Here is a 26,893-nt window from a genome sequence, read left to right on the forward strand (position 1 = left end):
AAATTATCCAGAATGAAATTATTTCCTTTGTGCCTAATGTACTTAATTTTAATTCATAAATGTCTTAAATTAAGCTGCACAACCTACCATTCTTGGTCGTGTATAACAAAACATACTTTCAAGCCTTCAGTATAAATTGATATGTATCGTTCCCTTAACATTTTGCATTGCAGAGGGAATGCAGCTGACTCGGAAGATTCTATCCATCTAAGGAGCTAATCATGCATTCCAGCACCCCCATCCCCCAATATAAAGTGTTGTACCCCACCAATATCTCATTTAATTTTCTGAAAAAGACTAAGGGCTCCTTTTACTAAGGTGTGCTAGCGTTTTTTGCACACGCACGAAATTACCACATGGTATGCTTCTAGAATAACGCCAGCTTGCGCTATTCCGCTCGTTAAGGCCCTAACACACCTTAGTAAAAGGAGCCCTAATTGTCACTGGTCCCTTGAACTGAGTTCAGTCTGGTTGGATGTACAGTAAAACCTTGGTTTGCGAGCATAATTCGTTCCAGAAGCATGCTTGTAATCCAAAGCACTCGTATATCAAAGCAAAGTTCCCCATAGGAAATAATGGAAACTCAGACGATTTGTTCCCCAGCCCAAAAACTTTATTACAAAATACTATATATACTTGTATTGCAAGACCTCACTCATTTAGAACAGTCACTACACTCCTACAGCGTCGGAGAGAGAAGAACCATCGGGTCAGTTGTGATGTGTGTATACTGTATGTACTTGTATTGCAAGACATTGCTTGTATATCAAGTTAAAATTTAATCAAATGCTTTGCTTGTCTTCCAAAACACTTGCAAACCAAGTTACTTGCAATACAAGGTTTTACTTGTATTTTAGTTTCATCAACTTGACTCAAGTCAGTGATTGGTCACGTTACAAATCCTGGCTGGCAGGTAAAATGAGGCTGCCTGGAGTGAGCTGTTTCTATCCCGTCCTCCCCAAAGAGCTCAGGACGGAATATAGGTTAACATACATAATATACAGTTAATAGGTTACAATGTGCCATAGTTACAGTACAAGTGTTTTTCTGGTACAAGTTTTTATCCTAACGACACACATACTATAGATCTAATACCAATATCCATAATGTTAAATTTGTCATAGTTTTTATCCTAACGCGACATATCAGTTTCCTTTCTATGCCATAATTGCTTTTTGAACTCAATGAGCCTTTGCCTTTACCTAACCAAAGTCTGCAGTGACCTGTTTCTGGCCAGATCTAAGAACATAAGTCGTGCCTCTGCTGGGTCAGACTTGAGGTCCATCATGTCCAGCAGTCCACTCACGTGGCAGCCCAACAGGTCCAGGACCTGTATACTAGCCCTCTATCTATACCCTTCTATCCCCTTTTCCTTCAGAAAATTGTCCAATCTCTTCTTGAAACCCGATACCGTCTGCTCACGCGGCGGCCCATCAGGTCCAGAACCTGTATACTAGCCCTTCTATCCTGGAAGGTAATGATTGTATTGCTTAAATTTTTAGCAATTTATAATATTTTGTTGTTGAAATCATGCAATCATAGGATCACTGCACATGGCTTTGCTTCAGTAGCAGGTGAAGAACCTAAAATCCTGTGTACTTGATCTGCTTCCACCTTGTGTCTCTGGCATAGGTGTTGTAAATTTTTTGGTCAGCCATTTTGAAAAGAAGCATGATGAGGGTCATTCTTTCCACTCAGTAATTTCAGCCAGCCTAAGATTATTCCTGCATGATTAATTTTCTTGTTTCAGCAGCAAGCTTCTAGTTCCACTTAAACTTATCTTCTGTCTAGTGGTCATAAGTGAATTTTCAAGCTTCTGTATTAGTAGCACAACCTCCTCTATTTATCTGAGTCATCTTGAATTGAAACAATTAGTTGTGCCACTTTATCAACAATTGCCTCCAACTAGGGTTACCTGACATCTGGATTTACCTGGGCATGTCATCTTTTTAGAGTGTCTAGATGGTTTCCTGACCTGGAGCGAGTTTGTCCAGGTTTTGGACTCGCTGTTTCCATTCCATCACATACCCCTGATTCAGGTATGGCTTTTGTGAGTTTCCCCTGTCCCCAGTACCTTCTCTGGCACTGCAATTTAAAAACTTCAGGCAGCTGGCATCATTAGCGACATGATCCTTGTGCCATCAGCCTGCCCTGGAAGCCTTCACTCTGCAGAGTCCTGCCTACATAGGAACAGGAAGTGCTGCAAATTGAAGGCTTCCAGGTCAGGTCGATGGCAGAAGGATTACATTGCTAATTCTGCTGGCTGCATGAAGCTTTGAAATTGCAGCATTGGAAGAGGTTCAGAGACGGGGAAGACTCTCAAAAGCCATGCCCAACTCCAGGGTGGGGGGGGATGCTGGAGAAAAAAATGCTGTGCTGGAGAGGGGTGGTGGTGGTAGTTCAGGGGCGAGACTAGAAGGGGCAGGGCATTGTGGGTGGGGCATGTGTGGGGCTGGGGTCAGGGTCAGTTGTCCTCTTTTTTTTGACTTAGCAAATATGGTAACCCTATCTCCAACCAAACAGGAAGAAGGTGCGGCTCACTGGTAGAGCTGCAGTTGTGAGATCAAATCCCAGTGCTGCTCTTTGTTGATCGTAGGCAAATCACTTAATCCTAAAGTGCTCATCATTTTGAATGTCAGCTTTGAAATGCCAAAGACAAAAAGGCAGTATACAAGTCCCCTTTCCCTTTGTAATTTTTTAATGCAGTCCTCTCTGTAAGGTTTGCAACGTACACTTTATTTTTGGTGAAGGACAATGTATTGTCCTCGGTCTTTTCTGCCCCAATATTTGAGTCATCTCTAGCAGCAATATAAGCTGGGCCGTCAGATGTGATCATGAGGTATGGGAAATCTGGCTTTGCCAACAACAGAGAGTTTCCACTGGTTTGGATTTGTTTGTCCTGTCTCTGTAGTTTAGCATTGGGTGTATGGAATGAATTGCTGGCTCAATTGAAAGATGTTGAGGATTTTGACATTACTTCCTAGGTGTGGGACCCGGAAGTGATGTCGGAGGAAGAGCCGAACCTGGTGTGAGCAGCAAGTTGGAGTTGCTGCTCACTCTGGCGAAGAGAGGGGAAGTGAAGGTGCACGTATGGTGTGGTAGGAGTGGAAAGGAACGGGGGAGTAAAGAGAAGGGGGGGGGTGCCAGTGCCCTTACCTAGATGGCATTTGGGGCGGAACACCCCCCCTTATTACACCACTGTATGGCAGGTGGGGTGGGTGGGGTGTGTTTGTTTTTTTTTCTTTGTTAATGATTTGTAATTCCTATTGAAAGTTTCAGGTAATACGACTTTTGTATTAAATTATTAATTCTCAAAGCTTGGCTTGTTGCACATGTGCAGGTATCCTTTGGAGGTCTTTGAGTCATTGGCAATTCTAATCCTAAAGATGTACAAACCATGGGTGTGACTATAAATTTCATGGTGCTTTATAGAAAAATGTCTTCTATTTTGATGGTCATTAAAAAACAAAGTGCCCTGGTAGTTCACATGTTGATATCCGTTTGACTAATAGCTTGGAAAAAAATAAGGTTGTGGAATATTCTCCAGTTCCCTGCAGACTAATTATTCTTTGCGGCTGATGCTTAATAAAACAGTTTCAAGGCTTTCTTTCATAGTATTAAATGGATTACACAAATTAATTGGAATATAAAATAAAACCAAGCAGTATAAAATTTAAATGTTTAGCTGGAAAATAAATTGCGGACATGGCCTTCATCCATGTGTCTTTGATTAGGTCTACTCTGTTGCAGATTTTGATATTAACTGCAAAGAGACAAACCTTACCAGAGAGTCCTTCAGCAATATCTCTTACAAAAAATGTTAAAAATATTCGGCTCAAAAACCAAACTGTGTACCGGTAACATCCCTTTCCTCAGAGTGAGCTCCATTTACCACTACTCTTATGTTGCCTTTCAATCAATCAGTTTCTAGCCCACTTAGTCACTTTAGGGCCCATACTAAGAGTACTCAGATTATTTATTAGTCTATGTGGAACCGTGACAAAGGCTTTGCTAAAAATCTGTAAATATACTCCATCTAGTGCTGTCCCTCGGTCCAACTCTCTGGTTATCCAGCCAAATAAATAATCATAATTGTCTGACCAGACCTGCTTCTAATGAAACCATGCTGACTTGGGTCCTGCAATCCATTGAATTCCAAAAACCTTGCTATTCTCTGTTTTAAAAAGTGCTTCCGTTTACTTACTACAAAGGTCAGACTTACCAGCTTATAGTTTCAAACCTTCTCTTTACTTCTGCTTTTGTGGAACCTAGTGCTGCCCGATTCAGAGAAAAATATTTCGAGTTGAATCGATGATTTTTTTTTTCTTTTTTAATTTGATTCGATTCACCCTGTTGAATGTTTTTTTTTTTTTAAAATTCGATTTGATTCACTGTTAATTTCACAGCTTTTTAAGTTTAAACATTTTATTTAACCAAGGCAATTTCATATCAAAAATTCCCAGCTTCCATCCTCAGTCCCCAGACTCACCAGCCCCCCTGCTGATTCTGAGCTTCCATCCCCAGCCCCCCTGCCAATTTCAGCTTCCATCCCCAGCCCCCAAGACTCACCAGTCCCCCTGCCGATTCAGAGCACTCCCTGCCGATTCTCAGCCCCCCTGCTGATTCTCAGCCCTCCCTGCTGGTTCAGTTACTTACTCGACTGGATGTGGAATTGCGGGGAAGAGAGGAGAAATGCAGAGACAGCCAAAATATACCCTTTGCTACCGACTGGTCCGCTGCACGAGGTCTGCTCGCTCCCCCTCGACACTCCCACGTCCTTTCGTTTCTTCTGATGTAACTTCCGGTTTTCCGGTGGAGGAGCAGAGAAGCAGAGAATTGCTGGACCACAAGATGGTACCTTCAAACACTTCCAAACAATAGGCTATTAATATATGCAAAAATAAACTATATCAACCTATTCCATTGCAGTCTTAAGTTATATCATTGCAGTTTGACAGGATCTTCAGAATGCCGTTAGAAGCAACAAAGTTTGCATCAGATGGCCGGGGTCTTCAGTGATCCAGATTACATTTCTTCATTTCATCATTTATATTATTTAAATTTTAAATTGTTAATTGTATGTTTCTCAAAAAACTTTTATTTAAATGACTTATCTGAATTTCCTTGGAAAAATTAGTTGCACTCCTCCCAACATGAATCCATGTTTAAGTACTTCATCAGGGTTGAGGTAAAATACTAGTTCAGTATAACTGCAACGATAAAAGTATCCAAACAGCATATAGATATTGTTAAACAATCAGTCAAAAAATAAGTATACTCTTCAATCCAAAACACAGGACTTCGTTTCTCTTACCATTCTTATTCACAGTTGTAGTTCAAAATGGCCGCAGGGTCTCTGCTTGAAGCCTCTTTAAAGCAATCAGCTGGTAGTGACGTTAGATCACCCCGATGAACTAGCAATCATGGAGGAAGTCATCACAAAAGGACCTCATGCACTGTATCTATTTACATAATCTTTCTCAAGGTTTAATAGTATGTGACAGACTTTTTTAAAATCACATTTTATCAAAATGATTTCTAGCGTTGTTAGCGCGCTATATTCCAGTAGCGCCATCAAATCAAATTCTTCATTTACACCGACGGGGGTCAGAGTATTGAGCTCAAAGATCCAGCGAAGTTCTCTGAGATTTAATAGTTGCTCAATATTACCACCCTCCCTCAGTAACACCTATTACCCGTCATTGGATATTGCTCAAGGTATGGCCCATAAGTTTCCAGTGATGCACCAACAGTGCTGCTGCTTACTCGGTATTAACTGTGGACTTAACTCAGTTAACTGGACCTTAATAGAACAAGTTGTATGACCAATGTACACAGGATGGGCACTTTATCATATAAACTACATAAGATGTGTCGCAATCTGTAACATGTTTAGCATAGTATATACATCCTGAAGCAGGATCTTGCCAGCTCTCACCTACCATAGCATATGAGCACCATTGGCATCTGCCACAAGTAGCATGATACCCTTTAGCTTGGGTGCAGATAGTGATGCTTGTAAGTGTATTAATAATTTCCCCGATGTATTAATAATTTCACCCGCATCTGGAGTACTGCGTCCAATATTGGTCGCCGTACCTTAAGAAGGATATGGCGATACTCGAGAGGGTTCAGAAGAGAGCGACACGTTTGATAAGAGGTATGGAAAACCTTTCATACGCTGAAAGATTGGAGAAACTGGGGCTCTTTTCCCTGGAAAAGCAGAGACTTAGAGAGGACATGATAGAGACTTACAAGATCATGAAGGGCATATAGAAAGTGGAGAGGGACAGATTCTTCAAACTTTCAAGAACTACAAGAACGAGAGGACATTTGGAAAAATTAAGAGGGGACAGATTCAGAACCAATGCTAGGAAGTTCTTCTTCACCCAAAGGGTGGTGGACACCTGGAATGTGCTTCCAGAGGGTGTGATAGGACAAAGTACAGTTTTGGGGTTCAAGAAAGGATTAGATAATTTCCTTAAGGAAAAGGGGATAGAAGGGTATAGATAGAGGATTACTATACAGGTCCTGGACCTGATGTGCCACCGCGTGAGCGGACTGCTGGGCACGATGGACTTCTGGTCTGACCCAGCAGAGGCACTACTTATGTTCTTATGTTTTTGATATGGCGATAAAGAGTGTCAAGTTTTCAGGAAGATCTCCACAAGTTAACCTAGCCACATGCCAATGTCTTGAAATGATATAATTAATTCAGGTAGAGAGAGGGTTATATTTCTGTACAAATATCATACTTGAATCCATGTTGCCTCTGGTACTGTAATCCACAGGATTCCAGGAACTTCACCATTCTCTGTTTGTTTTAAAAGCATTTCCATTAATTTGCTTACCATAGAAATCAGACTTACCGGCCTGCAATTCCCTATTTCTTCCTATCTTCCACTTTTGTGGAGAGGGATCACATCCGCCCTTCTTCAGTCCTCCGATACCATTCCCAACTCTAGAGCCTCATTGAAAAGGTCAGTCAGCGGAGCCACCAGAACTTCTCTAAGTTCCTTCAGCACCCTCGGATGTACACCATCTGGCTCCATCGCTTTGTCTACCTTTATTTTAGCTAGCTCCTCACGAATACAACTCTCAATCAGGGTCTACCACTCCTCCATCCTTATTCATATTTGTTTTCTGCGGTCCCACTCCTGGCGCTTCAGCCATGAACACAGAACAGAAATATTTGTTAAGCAATTCAGCCTTTTCTTTATCAGCTTCTACATATTCCTCCCCTTCACCTTTGAGTCTCACAATGCCATATATCTAAAAAAAATGTCTTGTCTCCCCATTTTACCATGTCAGCTATGTTTTCTTCCATTTGCATGTTTGCTTTCCTGACTACGTGACCAGCCTCTCAATTTTTCCAGATATTTTTGCCTGACTTCCTCTTTCTGTGATCTTTCTTTTGTAGTTTATGAAAGCTAACCTCTTATTCCTTACCTTCTCGGCTACTACTTCTGAGAACCAAAGTGGCCTTCTTTTCTTACTTGCATCACTGCATTTCCACTCCTTCCAGACGTTCCCATCTAGACAACAATTCCTTGATGTAAACCTCCATCCGAATAGTTCGTTTTTTTTAAAGTCTAGAACCTTCACTTTTGAATGAGCCCTCTCTTTACCCTTCTTAATATTAAACCATACCATGCAGTGATCACTGGATGCCAGATGATCACCCATTGTAACATCAGAAACACTTTCCTCGTTTGTAAGCACTAAGTCCAGTATGACCCCCATCTCGTGTGGGTTCCATTACCAACTGCTGGAACAGTTCTCCTTGTAGAGAATCCAGAATCTCTCTACTTCTAGAAGACCTCTCAATAGGGATACCCCAATCAACATCCAACATGTTAAAATCACTTATTAGAAATCGTTTTTGTGCTAGTCCAGTAAGGTCCTCCAGCGTCATCCCCATGGTTGTTTTCAGTGTGTTCAGCCATCTGATTGCAGGTTGCTCTCTTTGCCTGGTTCCTTAAATCTTCCCAAACATCTTCCTAAAAATGGTAGTAGTAATAAATTTTAATCACCATTTTTAATGCAGTTTGTGTTCACTTTCTACTTCTGCCCATCCCCAAACCAAACTCTTTCACCCCAAGTACATGATGACGAGGATAGTACCCACCTGGGGCACCCTCTCATGCTTGTTGCCCTGTGCAGCTGCACAGTTTGCACACCCAGAAGCCAGCCTTGCCAGCAGGGAACTGCAAGCATGTCTTGGCTGTGATAAATCAGATACAGAATAGAAGATGGGTGAATAGACACCTAGAAGTGTTAAGAACATTCACAGAGAAACAAGTAACAGAAAATGCTGAAATATGTGTAAAGGACAATTTCTTTTACCTTATCACTTAGGCTGCACTTTCATATTTTATAAATAGAAATTGTATCTACATATGTATGAGCAAGTGATAAAGTTGGCCTTCTTGCTTACTTGGGTTGCATGTTTCAATGTATAAAAAGTTACAGGTAACCACCACACTTTTTTGCTCTTATAATTGGGACCGTCATCAGCATATTGGAGGGAAGAGTGAAGGGACATAAACATGTAGGCAGGTTTCTCAACCAAGACCTCAGGACACTCCCAGCCAGTCAGGTTTTCAGGACATCCACAATGAACAAAAGTATTTGTTTAACATTTCTGCCTTTTCGTCATCTTCTCATGTTTCTTTTTCTGCCTTCTATTCAGACAATTAAACTTCTGATCTTTTCACTGGCATACCTGAAATAAAATTTACCACCTTGCTTTTATGTATTTTATTTGCATTTTAATTTATTTTTTTTATTCATACAACAAAACATTAACACATTGTAACACAACTTTCAGAATGCTGTGTCTTCCGTAAAGACACTTAACCCTCACAATTACCAATGTGGCCCATTTCCTCCCTTTTTCCCTACTCCTCTCCTCTCCATCTCTTCAATACCCTTTTCATAGACAAGATACTCGTACATTATAAGAACATAAGAATTGCCACTGCTGAGTCAGACCAGTGGTCCATCATGCCCAGCAGTCCGTTCACGCGGCGGCCCTGTGGTCTAAGACCAGCACCCTAACTGAGACTAGCCCTACCAGCGCATGTTCTTGTTCAACAGAAACTTAACTTTGTCTTGAATCCTTGGAGGGTGTTTTCCCCTATAACAGCCTCTGGAAGGGCGTTCCAGCTTTCTACCACTCTCTGGGTGAAGAAGAACTTCCTTACGTTTGTACGGAATCTATCCCCTTTCAACTTTAGAGAGTGCCCTCTTGTTCTCCTTACCTTGGAGAGGGTGAACAACCTGTCCTTATCTACTAAGTCTATCCCCTTCAGTACCGTGAATGTTTCGATCATGTCCCCTCTCAATCTCGCTCTGTTCGAGAGAGAAGAGGCCCAGTTTCTCTAATCTTTCGCTGTACGGCAGCTCCTCCAGCCCCTTAACCATCTTAGTTGCTCTTCTCTGGACCCTTTTGAGTAGTACCATGTCCTTCTTCAGGTACGGTGACCAGTGCTGGACGCAGTACTCCAGGTGAGGGCGTACCATGGCCCGGTACAGCAGCATGATAACCATCTCTGATCTGTTCATGATCCCCTTCTTTATCATTCCTAGCATTATGTTTGCCCTTTTTGCTGCTGCCGCACATTGTATGGCCGGCTTCATTGACTTGTCGATCAGAACTCCCAAGTCCCTTTCCTGGGAGGTCTCTCCAAGTACCGCCCCGGACATCTTGTATTCGTGCATGAGATTTTTGTTACCGACATGCATCACTTTACACTTATCCACGTTGAACCTCATCTGCCATGTCGATGCCCATTCCTCGAGCTTGATTATGTCACGTTGCAGATCTTCGCAATCCCCCTGCGTCTTTACTATTCTGAATAACTTCGTATCATCCGCAAATTTAATCACCTCGCTCGTCGTACCTATGTCCAGATCATTTATAAAGATGTTAAAGAGCACGGGTCCAAGCACTGAGCCCTGCGGCACCCCACTGGTGACGCTCTTCCAGTCCGAGTATTGTCCATTTACCCCCACTCTCTGTTTCCTATGCTCCAGCCAGTTTTTAATCCACGTGAGTATTTCACCCTCAATTCCATGGCTTGCAATTTTCCGAAGTAGTCGTTCATGCGGAATCTTGTCGAAATCCAGATATACAATGTCGACTGGATCGCCCTTGTCTATCTGTCTGTTTACTCCCTCAAAGAAGTGCAGCAAGTTCATCAAACACGATCCGCCTTTGCTAAAACCGTGCTGACTGGTCCTCATCAGCCCGTTTCCGTTAAGGTGATCAATGATGCTGTCCTTTATCAGTGACTCTACCATCTTTCCCGGTACAGAGGTCAGACTCACTGGTCTGTAGTTCCCCAGATCTCCCCTTGAACCTTTCTTGAAGATGGGTGTAACATTCACTACCTTCCAGTCTTCCGGAATCTTTCCCGATTTGATTGACAGATTGGCTATTAGTTGAAGCAGTTCAGCTATGGTCCCTTTCAGTTACTTGATGACCCTCGGATGGATGCCATCCAGTCCCGGGGATTTATCGCTCTTGAGCCTATCAATCTGCCTACATACCTCCTCTAGACTGACCGTCAATCCTGTCAGCTTTCCATCTTCGTTTCCAGCATATAGCCTGATGGGTTACGGTATGCTGTGTACATCTTCTTCGGTAAATACAGATGCAAAAAATGTGTTCAGTTTGTCAGCGATTGCTTTGTCCTCCTTTAGTGCTCCCTTTATTCCATGGTCATCCAACGGTCCCACCACTTCCTTTGCGGGTCATTTCCCCTTAATATATCGAAAGAACGGCTTGAAGTCTTCACCTCCTTGGCTATTTTTTCCTCGTAGTCTCTTTTGGCCTCTTTTACCGCCTTATGGCACCTGCGTTGATGTTGTTTGTGCTTGTTCCAGTTTTCATCCGTTTTTGACCTTTTCCATTAAAACCACTACCCTGTTATAAAATCCAGCCTCGCCAACACATCATTGCCCAGCCTCATTTGTATTGCTCTTCCTCCTCAGAAATCTCATAACTAATTTTCCATGTTTCCTTTGTAGGGCCTTTTTCAGCTTATCATACTTCTATAATTGCCATTTTTTGCTAACATCAACAGCAATTCAGTTTTCACCCTTTCCTTCTGTATCATCCTTGGAGGCACAATACCAATAAGCAAAATTCAGAAAATTAACTAGTCAAACAAGAATCTGAGGGCCTACTACTGAGGTCAGACAGGAGGCAGTATTCCATTGGTTAACATGGTGGCACGGTAACTCTGAGCAGGTATCCCTCACTGCCAGAGTCTCAGAGATGGTGCTTTTGGCGTGGGAGAAGGGTTGGCAATGACAGATGGGAAGAAAGTGAAGGACTCATAAGGACTCTGGGATATAATGAGATCATTCTGTCTATTCAAGGATTCTGGATCTTCTCTGTCACACAATGCAGAAGTATCCCAAGATGGAATTGCTCCCTAGCACACCACTCCACCCACCGCACAGTGTCTTCTACAAGTGAGATAATGGATGGGGAGCAGTTTTTGAGCCCTGTCTCCTTTGCACCTTGTGCGGGAGCACTGCCCACACATTCCTCAGAATGGCTCTGACCCTTATGCTCCTTCCTGTCCTCTCTCCTGCCTCTGCACCATGGTTCAACTTTGAGAACCTTTCTCCATTTCCTTTATCTGAGGTTCCTTCCCCTTGTTCATCATGGAGATCCTTTTCCTTGGTCACTATTATCCTTCTCCTTTTCTAGCACCAATCGCCCTTTCTCCTAAGAAAACATACAAAAAACCCCAAATACATAAAATTGGGTACATAAGAAATGCCAGAAAATGTAACATTTTATATATATTTTAAATTAAATATGTAATATGCTGTGTAATTGCTGCAGAATTTGCAAACTCTTCCTGCAGAGCCACATATGGTTCCAAGTTCAATATGTCCAAAATCATCCTCCTTTCTATTTGCTGTCTGAGGCAGATGCTGAAACTCTTTAAGCAACAAAAGCTGGCTCTTCAAGTGTACAGATAGATTATCCATGAAACCTATTGAGATAGTCTAGGCCAGTGGTTCCCAACCCTGTCCTGGAGGAACACCAGGCCAATTGGGTTTTCAGGCTAGCCCTAATGAATATGCATGAAGCAAATTTGCATGCCTATCACTTCCATCATATGCAAATCTCTCTTATGCATATTCATTAGGGCTAGCCTGAAAACCCGATTGGCCTGGTGTTCCTCCAGGACAGGGTTGGGAATCACTGGTCTAGGCTACAATCTGATTGACTTCATGGTATTGTCTGTAATGTGTTGAAGACTTCTGTCTGTGAGATATGCTGCATTTCACTGCATTTTTAAAACATTTTAATGAAAGCCTCAACTTTTTGCCCTGCACCACATAGGAGCGATTATGGTTGTCGAGTTACTCACTGTTTTTATCCAGTTGTTATCCATTAGGTTTCCTTGCATTGATACATAACAGATTATGACCACTGAGGAAGAAGTGTTTATTTGAAACACGGACCGTGTCAGGTCCGACCTTATCTGTCCTTTTGGATACAGACTGTTTTATAATTTTATTTTTATGTTTATTCAATAAAGACTTGGCGTCCTGTACACCATCACTGCAGTTTCGTTGGATATTTTTTTGCTTTTTAGCCTCAATGAAAACTCATTTCTATCCATTTTCTCTGTGTTCTGATGTATACCATTTTGAAGAAAATCAATGTTAATCCAAGCAACAATATCACAAGGGTCAGGTAACTTTGTTTCTGCCTCTCATGAAACATTTTGTTCTCTGTTAATATTTTTATACGTACTGTAGGTGTGTGAAGTGTGAAGAATGTGACCCACATTGGTAGGGTACTAAAATTAATTAGCATAAGGAGCAGAATTAATGCTATTTTTCAAGTTTGCTGAGTCAAGTGCTGGAAGAATTTAATTTTGAGCAAGAAACTTGCACCGTATTCCTGTGAATGAAAAACACCGAGGACACAATATGTTACACTGACTAAACAATACATATCAGCAAACAGATCAAACGAGAGTATGTAAGAAATGCACCATTTTATTGTACATTTAAAAAAAAATTCCCATCAAAGTACTGGTACAAAGGGCAAAAACTGTGTGAAGTACTAGCATTCTCTACAAAAATCCATGACAGAAGGCAAGAAGACTTTACAAAGTACTAAATATTTACCAAGTCTCTTTTTTGTGTTTGTTTTTTGAGTGGTGATTCACGGTCTAGTCCTTGGGACACCCCAAACTATTCAGGCTTTCAGGATATCCCTAATGAATATGTGTTGATAACACCTACCTCCTTACTTAATTGGAACTAACCACTATTAATTAATAGCTCCAAATTGTACTGTACTGACATGACTATCCAGGCGTAGTTAAAGCTGCCTTTTGTGTGGTCTAATGGGTGTCAGGTCAAAAGCGCGCCGGGACAAAAGCGTGCGCAGACAATTGAGCGCAGCGCAGAGGCGTGCGCCGAAGAAAATTACTGTTTTTAGGGGCTCTGACGGGGGGGGCTTGGGGAGGAACCCCCCACTTTACTTAATACAGATCGCGCTGTATTGTGGGGGCGTTGTGGGGGGTTTGGGGGGTTGTAACCCCCCACATTTTACTGAAAACTTCACTTTTTCCCTGTTTTTCGGGAAAAAGTTAAAGTTTCCAGTAAAATGTGGGGGGGGGGGTTACAACCCCCCACAACGCCGCCGCAATCTGTATTAAGTAAAGTGGGGGGGCACCCCAACAAAACCCCCCGTCGGAGACCCTAAAAACAGTAATTTTCTTCGGCGCGCGCCTCCATCTTGCGCTCAGTTGTCGGCGCGCGCCTTTGTTTTCCGCGATTATGTCTATGAACCGGTCTAATGCACCTAGTTACCTATTCAGGCATCAGCAATGAATATTGGTGAGGCCCACATAAGTTCCGGGTCCACCTTGGTTCTAGCCAGGGAGTGCTGTGGAGGTCAGAGCAAGTATTCAGTGGCACTTTTCCATTACTTCCTGCTGAATCTCTGTTCGTAGGGTCAGCCACAGCAATTTAACCAGGCAGGAGCCTCTCCTGTTTGGTTTAATTGCTTTGAATATCAGCCTGTACATGTATATATATTCTGACGATTTGCTCTTTCATTGTTTTGAAATGTCCAGCTTGTTGCTTTGATTGTACATTACAGAGCAGAATCTTTACATCAATACAAATGCAGTCTAATGCACAGTGAATCTGGGACATTTATTGCCGCAGTGAAGATGATTTATCACCTCAGTGGTTTTATTTGTGTGGAGCATTAGGAACAATTTGTTTTCCTGCATGCATAGAAGTTAACGGAGCTCTTAGAAAAGCAGTACCTATTGGACCAAAGAATTACACATTTAACTTGAACAACATAGCAAATGACAGCTGATAAAGATCAACTTAGCCCATCCAGTCTGCCTAATAAGGTGGTTAGGGTTATAACCACAGCTCTGTGCAGGCTCCCCTCCCTCCTTCCTCCAGCCAATTCCTCAGTGCCTTCATTTAGGGTTTAACTGTTGCTCCATGTAGGTCCTTTCCCCCCCCCCCCCCCCCCGTCTACTTTCTTGAAGTGCAAAAGTCTTGTTTTGAGCTGAATTATTCAATACTTAATTTCCAACCTCTTTGTCGTTTAGAAATCTTCTGTGCACCACTCACTCCTTTTGAATTCCATTACTTCCTCAGGGATGGCATTCCAGGCATCCTGCACCATTTCTGTGAAAATGCATTTCCTTTTGAATCTATGTCCTTGCAGCATCATATCTTACTCTCTGGCTTGCCCCTCCTTTGGTAAAGGTTTATTTGTTCATTGTTTCAGAGATTTTAAAAGCTGCGTCTTATCTCTTGTTCCCTCTTCTATTCCTAGTGTAAAAAATGTTTAGGTCCTGAAGTCTCTTTTCATGTGACTTCTGGAGCAGACACTTTTGTTAGCTTTCCTCTGGGCCTTTTTATATCCATACTGAGTGCTAAAGAACCTCCAGTACTCAACAGCTGGATGCTCTAATATTGCCATTAACATCCTGTGGGTTGCTGTGGTGCAGGTAAATGGTTCAATTTGAAAATGGCAATCGATATTGAACAATTTAGCATGCAAATGAGTTTCGTGGAGGTCCACCTTAATCCCAATCCGATCAGTTGTTGAAGAAAGCCAGTGACACATGCGAAACCCTGAAGCAGCCTCCTGCCACTCAGCTGTTTGGGGCAGGAAGAGTATTTTAGGATTTTTGGGGTGGTTGTTTTTTGTTTTTTTTTTCAATTAGCTCTTTTTATGAGCACAGATGGAGTAGCCTTAGATGCCTGGACCAGTCAGAGTCTTGGGCCCCTCCCAGTACATCCCAGGCTGCACCGGGAAGGGGAAGGCCTGCCATTTTGAAGAGGCAGGCCTGCCAGCAAGAGGGATTGGGCATCCCTCCTGCCAATCTTAAATGTGTGTGTAGGGGGGGTGCCCTGGTGATAGGAGGGAGTGGGTGTCTCTTCTGCTGATCTTCAGTTTAGAGGTGGGGGATTAGGGGGGGTAGTGGTCTGGGTGGCTAAGACAGGAGGGAGTGGGCTTCCATTCTGCTGGTCGGTGCTTTTGTAACACTATCAGTATCCCCAGACCTGTCTGAGATTGCGGAGCATTAAAAACTGGCATATAATTTTGTGCATCATCTGGACATGGATCGGAGTGCTCATTTTAATATTGATGAGCTCATTGTAATCTATTTACATACGAATTATCGGAGGCTGCTACAAACCATGCAAAAGACTGCGATTAGCCATTTTGGGCATCAATAACTGAAATACTTAGAAGCTAAATGGGTTAAAAGTGGTTTAGCATTGATAGTTAAAGGCGCAATTTGGTGTTTGAGTATATGGAAATAAGTGAAGCTCTACTGCGTATATAGCCTCTTTGGATCACTCTGCTTAACTGTCACTAATTAAGACCATGCTTCTTGGTTTTTGTAGATCCCTTCTCATTTTGTCTATTTCCTTCAGAATATTCACTTTGTGGTAGAACTTTGTTTCATCCACAAGAATGCAAACTTTGTAAGCGATATTGCTGATGGGTTAGAAAGCAAAGATATTGAACGTTATTTACTTTATTATGACAGTTGTATCCCACATTAGGCCTCTTAGAACCTGATTCTATAAATGGCATCTTACTCCTGGGCACTGTTTGGTGCGGTTGTCAACCATCCACTAGATGGCATTTATAGAATCACGCCTAGCAGCGCATAAGCATTCTTAGGTGCCGATAGGCATTGAATCCTTAGGCATACCGCCATTTAGGCCAGGGATTTCTTGGCCTAAATGAATGTGCCTAAGGTAGGCCCCATCATTTTTAGAAAGATTTCTAATACCATACATCCCTGTAAAATCTTTAAGATCAGAAGAAAAATCTGTTAGTAATTCCCTCATTAAAAATCATTTATTCAAGGAGGGATATGATCTTTTTTGTTACAGCTCCTCAAGTTTGGAACTTGCTTCCATCCAATATAAGAGAAGAAAAATTACTTAATAAGTTTAAAGGCCTACTAAAAAGTTGGCTGTTTAAGGACGCCTTTAACTGACCCATTTAATATCATATGACCTCATTCCGGAATTTATCTGGACAAGGAACACTGTTAAGTAGAAATTAAGCTGGTAACATTCTCCAACCTTTTGTCTCCTTACCCACCCTTTTTCATTTGTTTTGGAATTGTATTTAATCCAATTTTTTTTTAGTCCCCTCCCCTCTCAATTGCATTTTTACGTCATAATTGTTTTTAATGTTCTATTTGTATTTTTTATTTTTTCCACTTTTAATTTTTGTAAATCGCATTGGATTTGGATATTGCGATCATAATCAAATATTTTAAATAAACTTGAAACTTGAAACCTACCAGCATCTAAGTCAAATCGCATCCATAATTTGTCCTAAATCAGCTCCTAATCATGCCTACTTTCTGGTAAGCACCTTGATGTAGACGCCTATAGGCTAATTCAATTTTTTAATTCAATTTTAATTGTTTTTTTAATGGCACTTTCTTGTACAATCCCACTTTATTCCGGGACCAGTGGGTTATTTCCGCCTACCCGCCAGGATTTTGTAGGAAGCCTCAAATTTTGGAGATTTAAACCCCTCCCTCTCATACCTCATCACTGTCACTAGTTCTGTAAATGTCAGTCTTTCTTCCTACAAGTCAGACTATAGGAGCTTGTCTTTTCTGCTCGTGTCTTATTTCATGTAATTTCAGATTTTGCATTTGCAGTTTTCGCCCTCGTGCTGTGGAGGTTCCCTGCGGGGATAGCTTCAACTGTGGGAGATCACAGACCTTTGGGAAAAGTCTGTTTCTGGAGGGAAAAGTCTGTTTCTGGAGGGTTCCCTGCTTGTCAGTAAGCCCTTTGGCTAACCTACACATTAGATCAGGGCTCAGGGACTTTTCCCTTGGGAGCTAGCTTACCCCAGGTTCGTCTGCTAGTGGGTTGAGTGCCGGCTGCGTGGTTCCATGGAGGCGTGTCTGGGATCAGAGCAAGACTGCGTTCTGCCGCCAAGTGTGCTCTGTAGTGTTTCCGAGGGAGGTAGAGGTCACCGGCCTTGACAGTCAGAAGATTCAAAGTTCAGCTTTTCAGTAAGTTGAGGCAGAGAATCTCTCTGTGAACTGTTTTAGCTTGTGATACCTCTGCTTTCGCAAAAGGGTGCTGTGGCAAATTTGGCGGTTCTCCAGGATCTGGATCACTGCTGAACCCATGTTTTGGGGGAAGATCCCACTGTGTGCATATTTTTCAAGCACCCGCTTATTATGGATTTGCTCTCTGAATCTCTACAGATATTAAAGCTGCAGTCTGAGCTGCCTGCCACTGCAGAATGTTCCTTCATGAATGACTGGAGGCCACAATCTGCCTCTTCCTGATCATCCTGACCTTGTTTGGATTCATACGGACATTGAAGAGACTCCTAAGGGTCCCTTGTGCTGTGTTCATGCCGTGGAGCGGTTTTATTCCCTTTCGGATGCCTTTAACAAGTGCTTTGCTTCCTCGAAGGTTGATTCCTCGATGGTGCAGGTCACCAAGCGCACTTCTCTCCCCAGTGTGGATTTTGTCCTTAAGTGTCTGTTTGATGGCAGCTGCTGGTGTTCAAGCAGCGTCAGCCTCTTCGTGACTCAGTCATGCCATTCCAAGCTGCACCATGATCCTGACACTATGGTGCTTTGTAACTTGGATTTTATAATCTTGGGAGTGGATTATATGATTGATACCTTGTATGACATTTTGAAAGTCTTTGCTAAGCTTTCCACCTTTTCCATTTTGGCTCGTAGGGCGCTCAGGATTTGGTAGTGGTCTGTCGATTCTTCCTCTAAAGCAGTGGTCTCAAACTCATACCCTTTGCAGGGCCACATTTTTGATTTGTCGGTACTTGGAGGGCCTCAGAAATAAATAGTTAATGTCTTATTAAAGAAATGACAATTTTGCATGAGGTAAAACTCTTTATAGTTTATAAATCTTTCCTTTTGGCTAAGTCTTAATAATAATATTGTTATTTATAGCTAAAGAGACATATGATCAAGAAACTGTTTTATTTTACTTTTGTGATTATGATAAAAAATACCGAGGGCCTCAAAATAGTACTTGGCGGGCCGCATGTGGTCCCCGGGCTGCGTGTTTGAGACCACTGCTCTAAAGCGTCCATGAGCTAGTTGCCCTTTAAGGGACAGCTACTGTTCAGCTAGAGTGTGGATGATTTATGGCCAGTGTGCAGGATCGCAGACCCAAGCCACTGCCTGTAAATAGATCCTGCCCTTCTAGGGGTTCGAGGCATCCTAATTTTTGTCCCTTCAGGCGTTCTCGTCCTTACTTGGGTTCTGCCACAGGACAATAGAAACATAGAAAAAAAGCGGCAGAAAAGGGCTATAGCCCACCAAGTCTGCCCATTCCAAATATCCCCTACCCTGAATTCACTCCCTAAAAGATCCCACGTGAGTATCCCATTTTCTCTTAAAATCCGTTACGCTGCTGGCCTCTATCACCTGGAGTGGGAGTCTGTTCCAATGATCCACTACTCTTTCGGTGAAGAAGTACTTCCTGGAGTCGCCATGAAACTTCCCTCCCCTGATTTTCAGCGGATGCCCTCTGGTGGTCGAGGGTCCCATGAGCCAGAAGATATCATCTTCTGACTCGACACGTCCCGTGTTGTACTTATACGTTTCAATCATGTCTCCCCGTTCTCTTCTTTCCTCGAGTGAGTACAGCCGCAATTTCTTAGTCTTTCTTCATGCGTGAGATCCTTGAGCCCCAAGACCATCCTGGTGGCCGTTCGCTGAACCGACTCGATCCTCAGCACATCCTTTCGGTAGTGTGGTCTCCAAAACTGAACACAGTACTCTAAGTGAGGCCTCACCATGGATCTGTACAACGGCATCATGACTTCAGGTCTCCTGCTGACAAAACCTCTGCGAATACACCCCATCATTTGTCTTGCCCTGGAGGAAGCCTTCTCCACTTGATTGGCAACCTTCATGTCCTCACTAATGATCACCCCTAGATCACGTTCCGCCGTGGTCCTAACCAAGGTCTCACCATTTAGTACATAAGTTCTATGCGGGTTTCTCTTACCCAGGTGCATTATCTTGCATTTTTTGGCATTGAAGCCTAGCTGCCAAGTAATTGACCATTGTTCCAGCAGCAGTAGGTCGTGTGTCATATTATCAGGCAATAAGCTTTTGCCTACTATGTTGCAAAGTTTGGCGTCGTCGGCGAACAGTGATACCCTTCCTTTAAGTCCTTGCGTCATATCTCTTATGAATAAGTTAAATAGAATCGGGCCCAGGACCGAGCCCTGCGGCACTCCGCTGATAACGTCCGATGCTTCAGATGGGGTACCGTTCACCATCACCTTCTGAAGTCTACCGCTCAGCCAATCCCCAACCCATGTAGTTAGAGTGTCTCCTAATCCTATCGATTTCAGTTTGTTCAGTAGTCTTCGATGAGGGACGCTATCAAATGCTTTACTGAAGTCCAAATATACCATGTCCAGTGACTCTCCGGCGTCCAGTTGTCTAGTAACCCAGTCAAAAAAGCTAATCAGATTAGATTGGCAGGATCTACCCTGGGACAATGGTCCTATTCGTCTGCCAGACCATGCTTCGGCGGGTCTCTGCGTCAGCCATCCACGGGGAGTCATCCAGTGGCTTCTGCAAAAGAAACAGTTCCGACACTAGGCTTGTGTCTCCTCCAGTACGCATTGGAAGGGTGGTTGTCAATCTTTTTGGCAGAATGGCAGACCATTACCTCTGACCACTGGGTCCTGGATTCTCAGGGATGGCTACAAACTGGAGTTTCTCTGTCTCACAAAATGGTTGCTATGGTTTCTTGCATCACTACAAGTACCACAAACTGCCGTGAGAGGTTCTGTCGGCCATTTTGTGAGACCAGCCTCTAGGGGCAGTAGTGAGAGGGCTGCTCTCCTGCCCCCCCCAGTGATCCACTGGACCACCAGGGATTAGAGGTAGGCTGGGGCTGGGGTTAGGAGTGCAACTTTGTGGGCTGGGGGTGGAGAAGCTTAAACTTGGTATGGGATGGGAAGATGAGAAGGAAGGAGGTTGTGGCACTTTTTGAAAACATTTTTAAAGTTATGCAGGCCCTGGATGAATATTAGCTGTGCCTGTATACACTGTGGCAACCAGCCCACCCACATTTAGCCCCTAGTATTCAGTGCTGGTGCCTGGATGTGGCCCAGAACTGAATATTGAGGGATAAATTAGCTGGCAATGGTAAATTTTTAAAATGTTGACCATCGAGGGATAGTAACCATCTGGAACATTTTACTTGGATTCTTATAGGTATAGCTGCTGCATATACTGAAAAGATCTGATACTAGTATGTGGGGTGGGGGTGGGGAGCTAATTTTCCATGTTATTCCAGAAGTGTGAAAAAGAAGATATCATTTTCTTTTAATTACTAATTTTATTTTCAATATGTTTCTTTTGATCCCACAGTCTAGCCAAATCAGAGGAAGTAACAGATTTCAGAAATAAAACATTCTGCATTTGGATTTCTGCAATTTTTATTTCATTTTTTTTCAAATTTATAAATTAATAGCTTTGCATTATTGTCCATACACCCACTGCAAAATTTGATTTGGTTGTCAAAATCTTTGTGGGCAAATCTGAGCTGCCTTTTAAGTGTTGTCATGGAAACTGTTATCTTAAGCTGTTCATTTCTATTTCTGATGTCATTATCGCTTATCCAAAAAAGTCAGCACGTGATGGGTTCATCGGCTGAGTTCTGTACTCTTTGGGGTTGATTTTTGCTTGAAATACCGGTTGTCCTTGACAACCAGAACTGTTGATACCAATGGGACAGATGGAAGTCCATGAAGATCTTTCTAGCTGGCAGTCCTGTTTTCACCCTGTTGTCATTTATGTTGCATAAGTTGTGTCAGCAATATTTTGAAAAGAGGCCGATGAGGTGTATCGTCCCATTTATTCCTACCACTGGATCACAGGGTGGAGGAGGTATTCTGAGGCTTCTCTTCCCCCCCAACTTGAAAAATATTTGTTGATGCACAGATTGTCTTTTTGACTGCATTTGAAGTCCAATTTTGATTTATTTCACAAATTGGCCTCTCACCTTTGCTTTTTTTATATCTAATTTGCTGAGTAGATGAGTGTTTGTTTATTGATATTTGAGATCTGCTACTTTCATGTATAACAATACTATTCAAAAGTAAAAAGATCAGACAACAAAAGGTAGAAAAAAAATAATTGTATTTTCTATTTTGTGATTAGAATATGTCAGAATTGAAATGTTTATCCTGCCGGTGCTAGTATTAGACATGGGCATAAATTTGGGAGGGGACCCCAAAGTTCACTATTAAGCCGTACCACCGTCAGCTTCTAGCAAGCTTAGGACTCTCTCTAGGGAGCAGTTGCCCTAGTTGCACTCCCTAACACCAGCCCCGGTATGTGTGATCTTTGTATTTTGCACAGTATAGGAACATGGGAGGAGTGGCTTATTGGGATATTGGTTTAATTTTTGCTTATCAATATCGGTCAGCTATTATATATTTGGCATTTGTTTTCTGTGTGTTTGACTGAGATATTCTGTTAGAATTAATTTTCTATGTAGCATTTTGTAGTAATTTGGCTTGTTCAGTTTTCCCGATAGTGGAGAGGGTATTTGTGAGGGGAGACAGGTTTTGTTGATCCTTGTTCTGTACTGTATATGTGATTTATAAAACGACAGTTGTACGGAATGTTGGGTTTTTTTATACTTTAAAATATATGAGATCGTAACTGAGGCTTGTACAGATGGGATCAGATTGAGTTTTTGGGGGTGGGGCGGGGACATGGTCAGAGCTCATGGGAATGGGGACAAACTTTGTACCCGTTTCATTCTCTAGTTTAGGGCAAAGGCCAGATTAAGTGTGTTTGGAATGGAGGGGGGCGGGGAGGAAGAAGTAGAAAATAGGGGGAAAATTCCATATGTGGCTGTAAACAGTGGTGCTCCATCCCCAGCCTTGGTTCTGAATAAGCTAGAAGAAATGAGAAGAAAGTGTTGGGTAAGAAACAAAAATGCCCTTTGTAAGACATTTTGCCTAAATGAACTTTCAAGACATGGAGCTTTGTCATTTGTTGAATGTTTCTTGTCTCTACAGGCATTGTACAGATGTCGTGTGCTGTATAATCTTCATTGTGGTCATTCTTGGTTACATTGCACTAGGAATTGTGGGTAAGTGTCAATCTAGTCTTTGGTTTTAATGGTTATAGTTTGGCTAAATGAATGTCATCTGGATCAATACAAATGTTTAAACAGTTCAAGTAAGCCTATGTTCTAAATGTTAATTAAAAGGTATTTTGCTTCTTGCAATAATTTAAACACTGGGAACTGTGCAGCTGATGGAACTGTAACGGCACTTAGACTGAAGGCTTGTGGTTTTGTCTAAAAGCTTGAGGTCACTAATGCATGTAAGAATCTGTCAAATAGTGATGAAATCTCTCTGTTGAGAAGCAGTGATTTGAGTACAAGCGTACCAGTTACAAGTAAAAGTACTTTGAGCTGTCAATATATTTCTATTAAAAATAAACAATTAAGATTTTTGAATTTAATTTTATAGAAAATTTAACTTTCCAGAGGCTTAAACCAAGATACTACTGTATTTCCCCGTATATTGACCATCTCGGTGCATAGGCTGCAAAAAATGCCTATACAAGTTTTAAAACTGGTAGATAAGCTGCCCCATTGTATTAACTGCGTTTTATCTATCAGTAATTGGAGTGGCCTATACAGTTTAAAAATAATCATCCCCCGCTCCCTTACCTGCCTCGCTGGAATCGCTGCTCCTCGAATCGTGGCCAGTGGTGCAGGGCAGGAGAGATCTTTACAATCTCCAGCCCAGCCCTGTGCTGCTTCCTGGCAGACCTTGGAAATCCTTTCCAGCTACTGCACTGGTGCATGCTGCTGTTGGATGGATTTTGGGTCTGAGTCAAAACTGGGTAACCCCATGCCTGTCCAGGCCCGCCTTTTTTTTCTACTAAGCTGGCATGAAGGTTGAATAAGTTCAAGCCAGGTAGGATTTTTGATCACTCAAGGAAGGGAGACAAAAGAGAGAGACTGGAGGAGCCATTGGAGATGTCCCCTTATATTTATACAGAGGAAAAAAAAGAGCATGAGAGCCTTAGGTGGATTTAATTCCCAGGAGAAATTCCTGTAGCCTATTAGGGAAGGGATCCTCTACCAGCAGACTCAGGGTCCTGAGAGCCTACTTGTACTTAAAAGTGAGTGAGAAGACTGCAAGAACGAGTCGGGTATCTTTCCTAGAGCCGAGTAGAATAAGGTTGCTGTGTATACTAATGTACAATTGCTGAAGTAATTAAAGCTACTTTGAGTAGCTTTAATCTCCTCTCACCCATTTCTTCCATCTTTTGCCAATTGCTTGAATTGTACGTCACCTTGAACCTATTTAGACATTGAGCGACTCACAAATCGTAGATTAGATTAGATTTATCTTGAATAGTGATTGATATTGAAGTTTGAAACAAGAGACTTGTGGAGAGTCGATGTCCAAGATGAAGGCTTTATTAGAACAATAAGTAATCCACCTAAAAATGTCTAGGGCCTGAACTTCTAGAAACAATTGGACCCTATCGATTGTGTTTCCTTTTGTGGAGGAATCAGGGTCAACTCTTTTGTTGCGGTGATATTGAAATTTGACCACATTGGGTTGTTGTTAAATTTGGAGTTCGTTACCTGACCAAATTGTGGAATGGTCTTATTTTGCCCCCCCCCCCCCCACACACACACAATGCCCAGAGCAGTGTAGTTTAAGAGCCTTGATGATAATTTATTCTCCCCAATCCTCAGAACCCAACATTTTCTTGTTTAGCTCCAGAGATTGTTCTCAAGAATCCACCATGATGATTCCCAGGCCCCCCTTGCCTTGCTGGGGGGAGGGTATGACAAAATTATGATGGCTTCAGATCAGTCAGCATCATTTGGTCATGAATGACTGAAGATCATGCTGGCTCCCTTTACAGACCATGGGTATAGTAAGGTCCAGGGTTTGGGGATGAAGTAGCAGCAAACCTAGCAGGGCTTTTTGGGAATAATGGATTAAAAAAAAAAAAGATTCCTCTCTAAAAGCAACAAAGAACTTGACCAGTGAAATGATATGAAAACAAAGCAAAAATAAAAGCCTTGTACATGTCATAGTTTGGACCTCCTACAGATATTACAGCTTGGCTAGAAAACTTATGAGTGCTGAATAGTATAGTTGAGTCACTGAGACCCAGATGCACTAAAGCCAGCGATCGTCGCCTGTTTTGACACCTTTAGCAACGATCGCATTTGCTGACTCAATGCAGAAAATGGCTCACCACATGGTTTTCTGCACAATCGCTCATTCTCCGATCCGACCATGCAAATAAGCTCATTAATATTGACATGCCATGTAAACTAGTGGAGCGATTGATGCTCTAACATGGCTTTCCGATGCACAAAAAAAGCAACTGGTCAGGACCAATCACTCACCTGTTTAACCATAATTTAGCCCTTTTTTTAAAATGGGCACAGAAGCTGAGCATGTTACACATACACAATATCTGTCTCATTAAAAAAAAAAGCACCCTCTCCTGCCGATGATGGCCCTCCCCGATGTCCCTACCAACGCATTGGGAACTGACCCCTGCCTACTCCCTCCTGCCATGCTGACTCCATCCCCTAGCATGAGAAAGATGGCAGAAGAGATGCTCACTCCCTCCTGCCATGCCAACCACCTCTCCCCGCGGATGCCCACTCACTCCTGCCACAGAAGGCCTACTCCCATACAGTTGCCCCCCCTGAACCATCGCCTACCCTTCCCCTTCTGCCCCTCCATAAAAAGGCAGGAGGGATGCCCACTCCCTCCTACCACTGGATGCTCCCCCGAACCTCCCGCACCTTTTTTCAAAGATGGAACCAGAAGGGAAGCATGGTGCTTCCACCTTCAAGGCCAGCTGATCCAAAATGGCGGGCCTTCCCTCCTCGGTTCATCATGTTGCACTGAAAAAGGAAGGCCGCTATTTTGGATTGGCGGGCTTGGAAGGTGGAGGGACTATGCTTCCATCTTTGAAAAAAGTTACCAGGTTGGGGTTGGGGGAGCATCTGGTGGCAGGAGGGAGTGGGCATTTCTCATGCATTTTTTTTTTGAGGCGGGGAAGAGGAGGGAAGAGGATGGTGGGGGGGGGAGGGCGTGCCTGATGCGGGAGTGGGCCTTCGGTGACAGGAGGGGGTGGGCATCCCTCCTTCTGTTTCGCTGCTGCAGGGGTTGGTGGTCAGCATGGCAGGAGGGAGTGGGCATCCCCTCTGCCATTTTTTCTTGCATGGGGAGGTATGGTCACCATGGCAGGAAGGAGTGGGCACCCCTTACTGTTTCGCTGTTGCTGAGGGGTGGTGTGGTCAGCACTCCCTCCTGCCATTTGTGTTCTTGTGCGGGTGAGGTATGGCAGGAGGGAATGGGCATACCTCCTGCCGATTTTTGCTAGTATCGGAAGGGGTGTGATTCCTGGTGCCGCGTTCATTAGGGCTCATCGGGGAACGCAGTCATCGTGGGGGCGGGAGGGGGTCTTTTTTTAATGGGGTAGATATTGTGCTTGTATAACATGCACAGCATCTGTGCCCCTTTAAAAAAAAAAAAAAAAGTTCCCTGCTGTGAACATCTGAGTGGCAGGAAGCTTACCCTGCCTCTCTCCTATTCGGGCTTCCCCTGCCTACTCTGCGCATGTATGAGACTCGCTCTGACAGCAATGAATCGGATGGGAGAGTCGGGGATTATGATGAACCTCCACATGAATCATTTGCATGCAAACTCTTTAGTATATGAATAGCTCTTTTTGAATCGGCCAAAATTCGGATCGGAGCAGACCCACACATGGTCTTACCCATCCTCTTTAGTGCATCCAAGTCTGAGTATTGACTATTGAGAACTGTTTCTTTAAAGGGGCAGCTGACATTAATTCATTTTAAGGCATTAACTTGCATTTAAAAAAATGCAATGAAGAATCCAGAAACAAGTTTGCAACTGTTCTGCAAAGAACTGATAAGACCCTTTTTTAAAACTATTTGGGATAGTAGCTAACCTAAATACAAGCTTTGTTAACCAGCTCAAAGTATTTACATAAGCAGCTTCTTTCTCCAGATGCTTCACGCACATTAAATGAACCTGGCAGGTTTTATCCATAATTGTAGTCATTAAACTAGAAAACTGTGATCAGGTGCAGCATAAAAAGCAGGCTGTGTGTTACCAACAAGCAGTGTCTCATATCTCAATCGGATGTGGTATTACTACATAGGGTGCATCCATTTTAGAATCATTTTGTTCACTTGGTTAAGATAAGTAGAAATTGAATTCTGTGCATATCAGGGATACAGGTAAGCATATGCTTGCTTTTCTGTACACAGAAGGTGATGT

The 26,893-nt window shown here is 42.8% G+C and overlaps 1 protein-coding gene across 6 annotated transcripts in view; it reads left to right on the forward strand.

Annotated features, from left to right (window-relative positions):
* SLC44A5 (solute carrier family 44 member 5) overlaps positions 1 to 26,893 on the forward strand; it is a 163,336-nt gene that overhangs the window by 17,560 nt on the left and 118,883 nt on the right. For all 6 annotated transcript variants that reach the window (XM_033916758.1, XM_033916755.1, XM_033916759.1 and 3 more), the window contains exon 3: positions 22,604 to 22,677. Coding sequence is in view for 3 of the 6 variants with exons in the window: in XM_033916755.1 (XP_033772646.1) it covers positions 22,604 to 22,677 (74 nt within the window). In the remaining 3 variants the exon portion in view is untranslated. The remainder of the gene's footprint in view (positions 1 to 22,603; positions 22,678 to 26,893) is intronic.

The sequence above is a fragment of the Geotrypetes seraphini genome, chromosome 12 (genome assembly GCF_902459505.1).
Source record: "Geotrypetes seraphini chromosome 12, aGeoSer1.1, whole genome shotgun sequence".
Classification (NCBI taxonomy): Eukaryota; Metazoa; Chordata; class Amphibia; order Gymnophiona; family Dermophiidae; genus Geotrypetes; species Geotrypetes seraphini.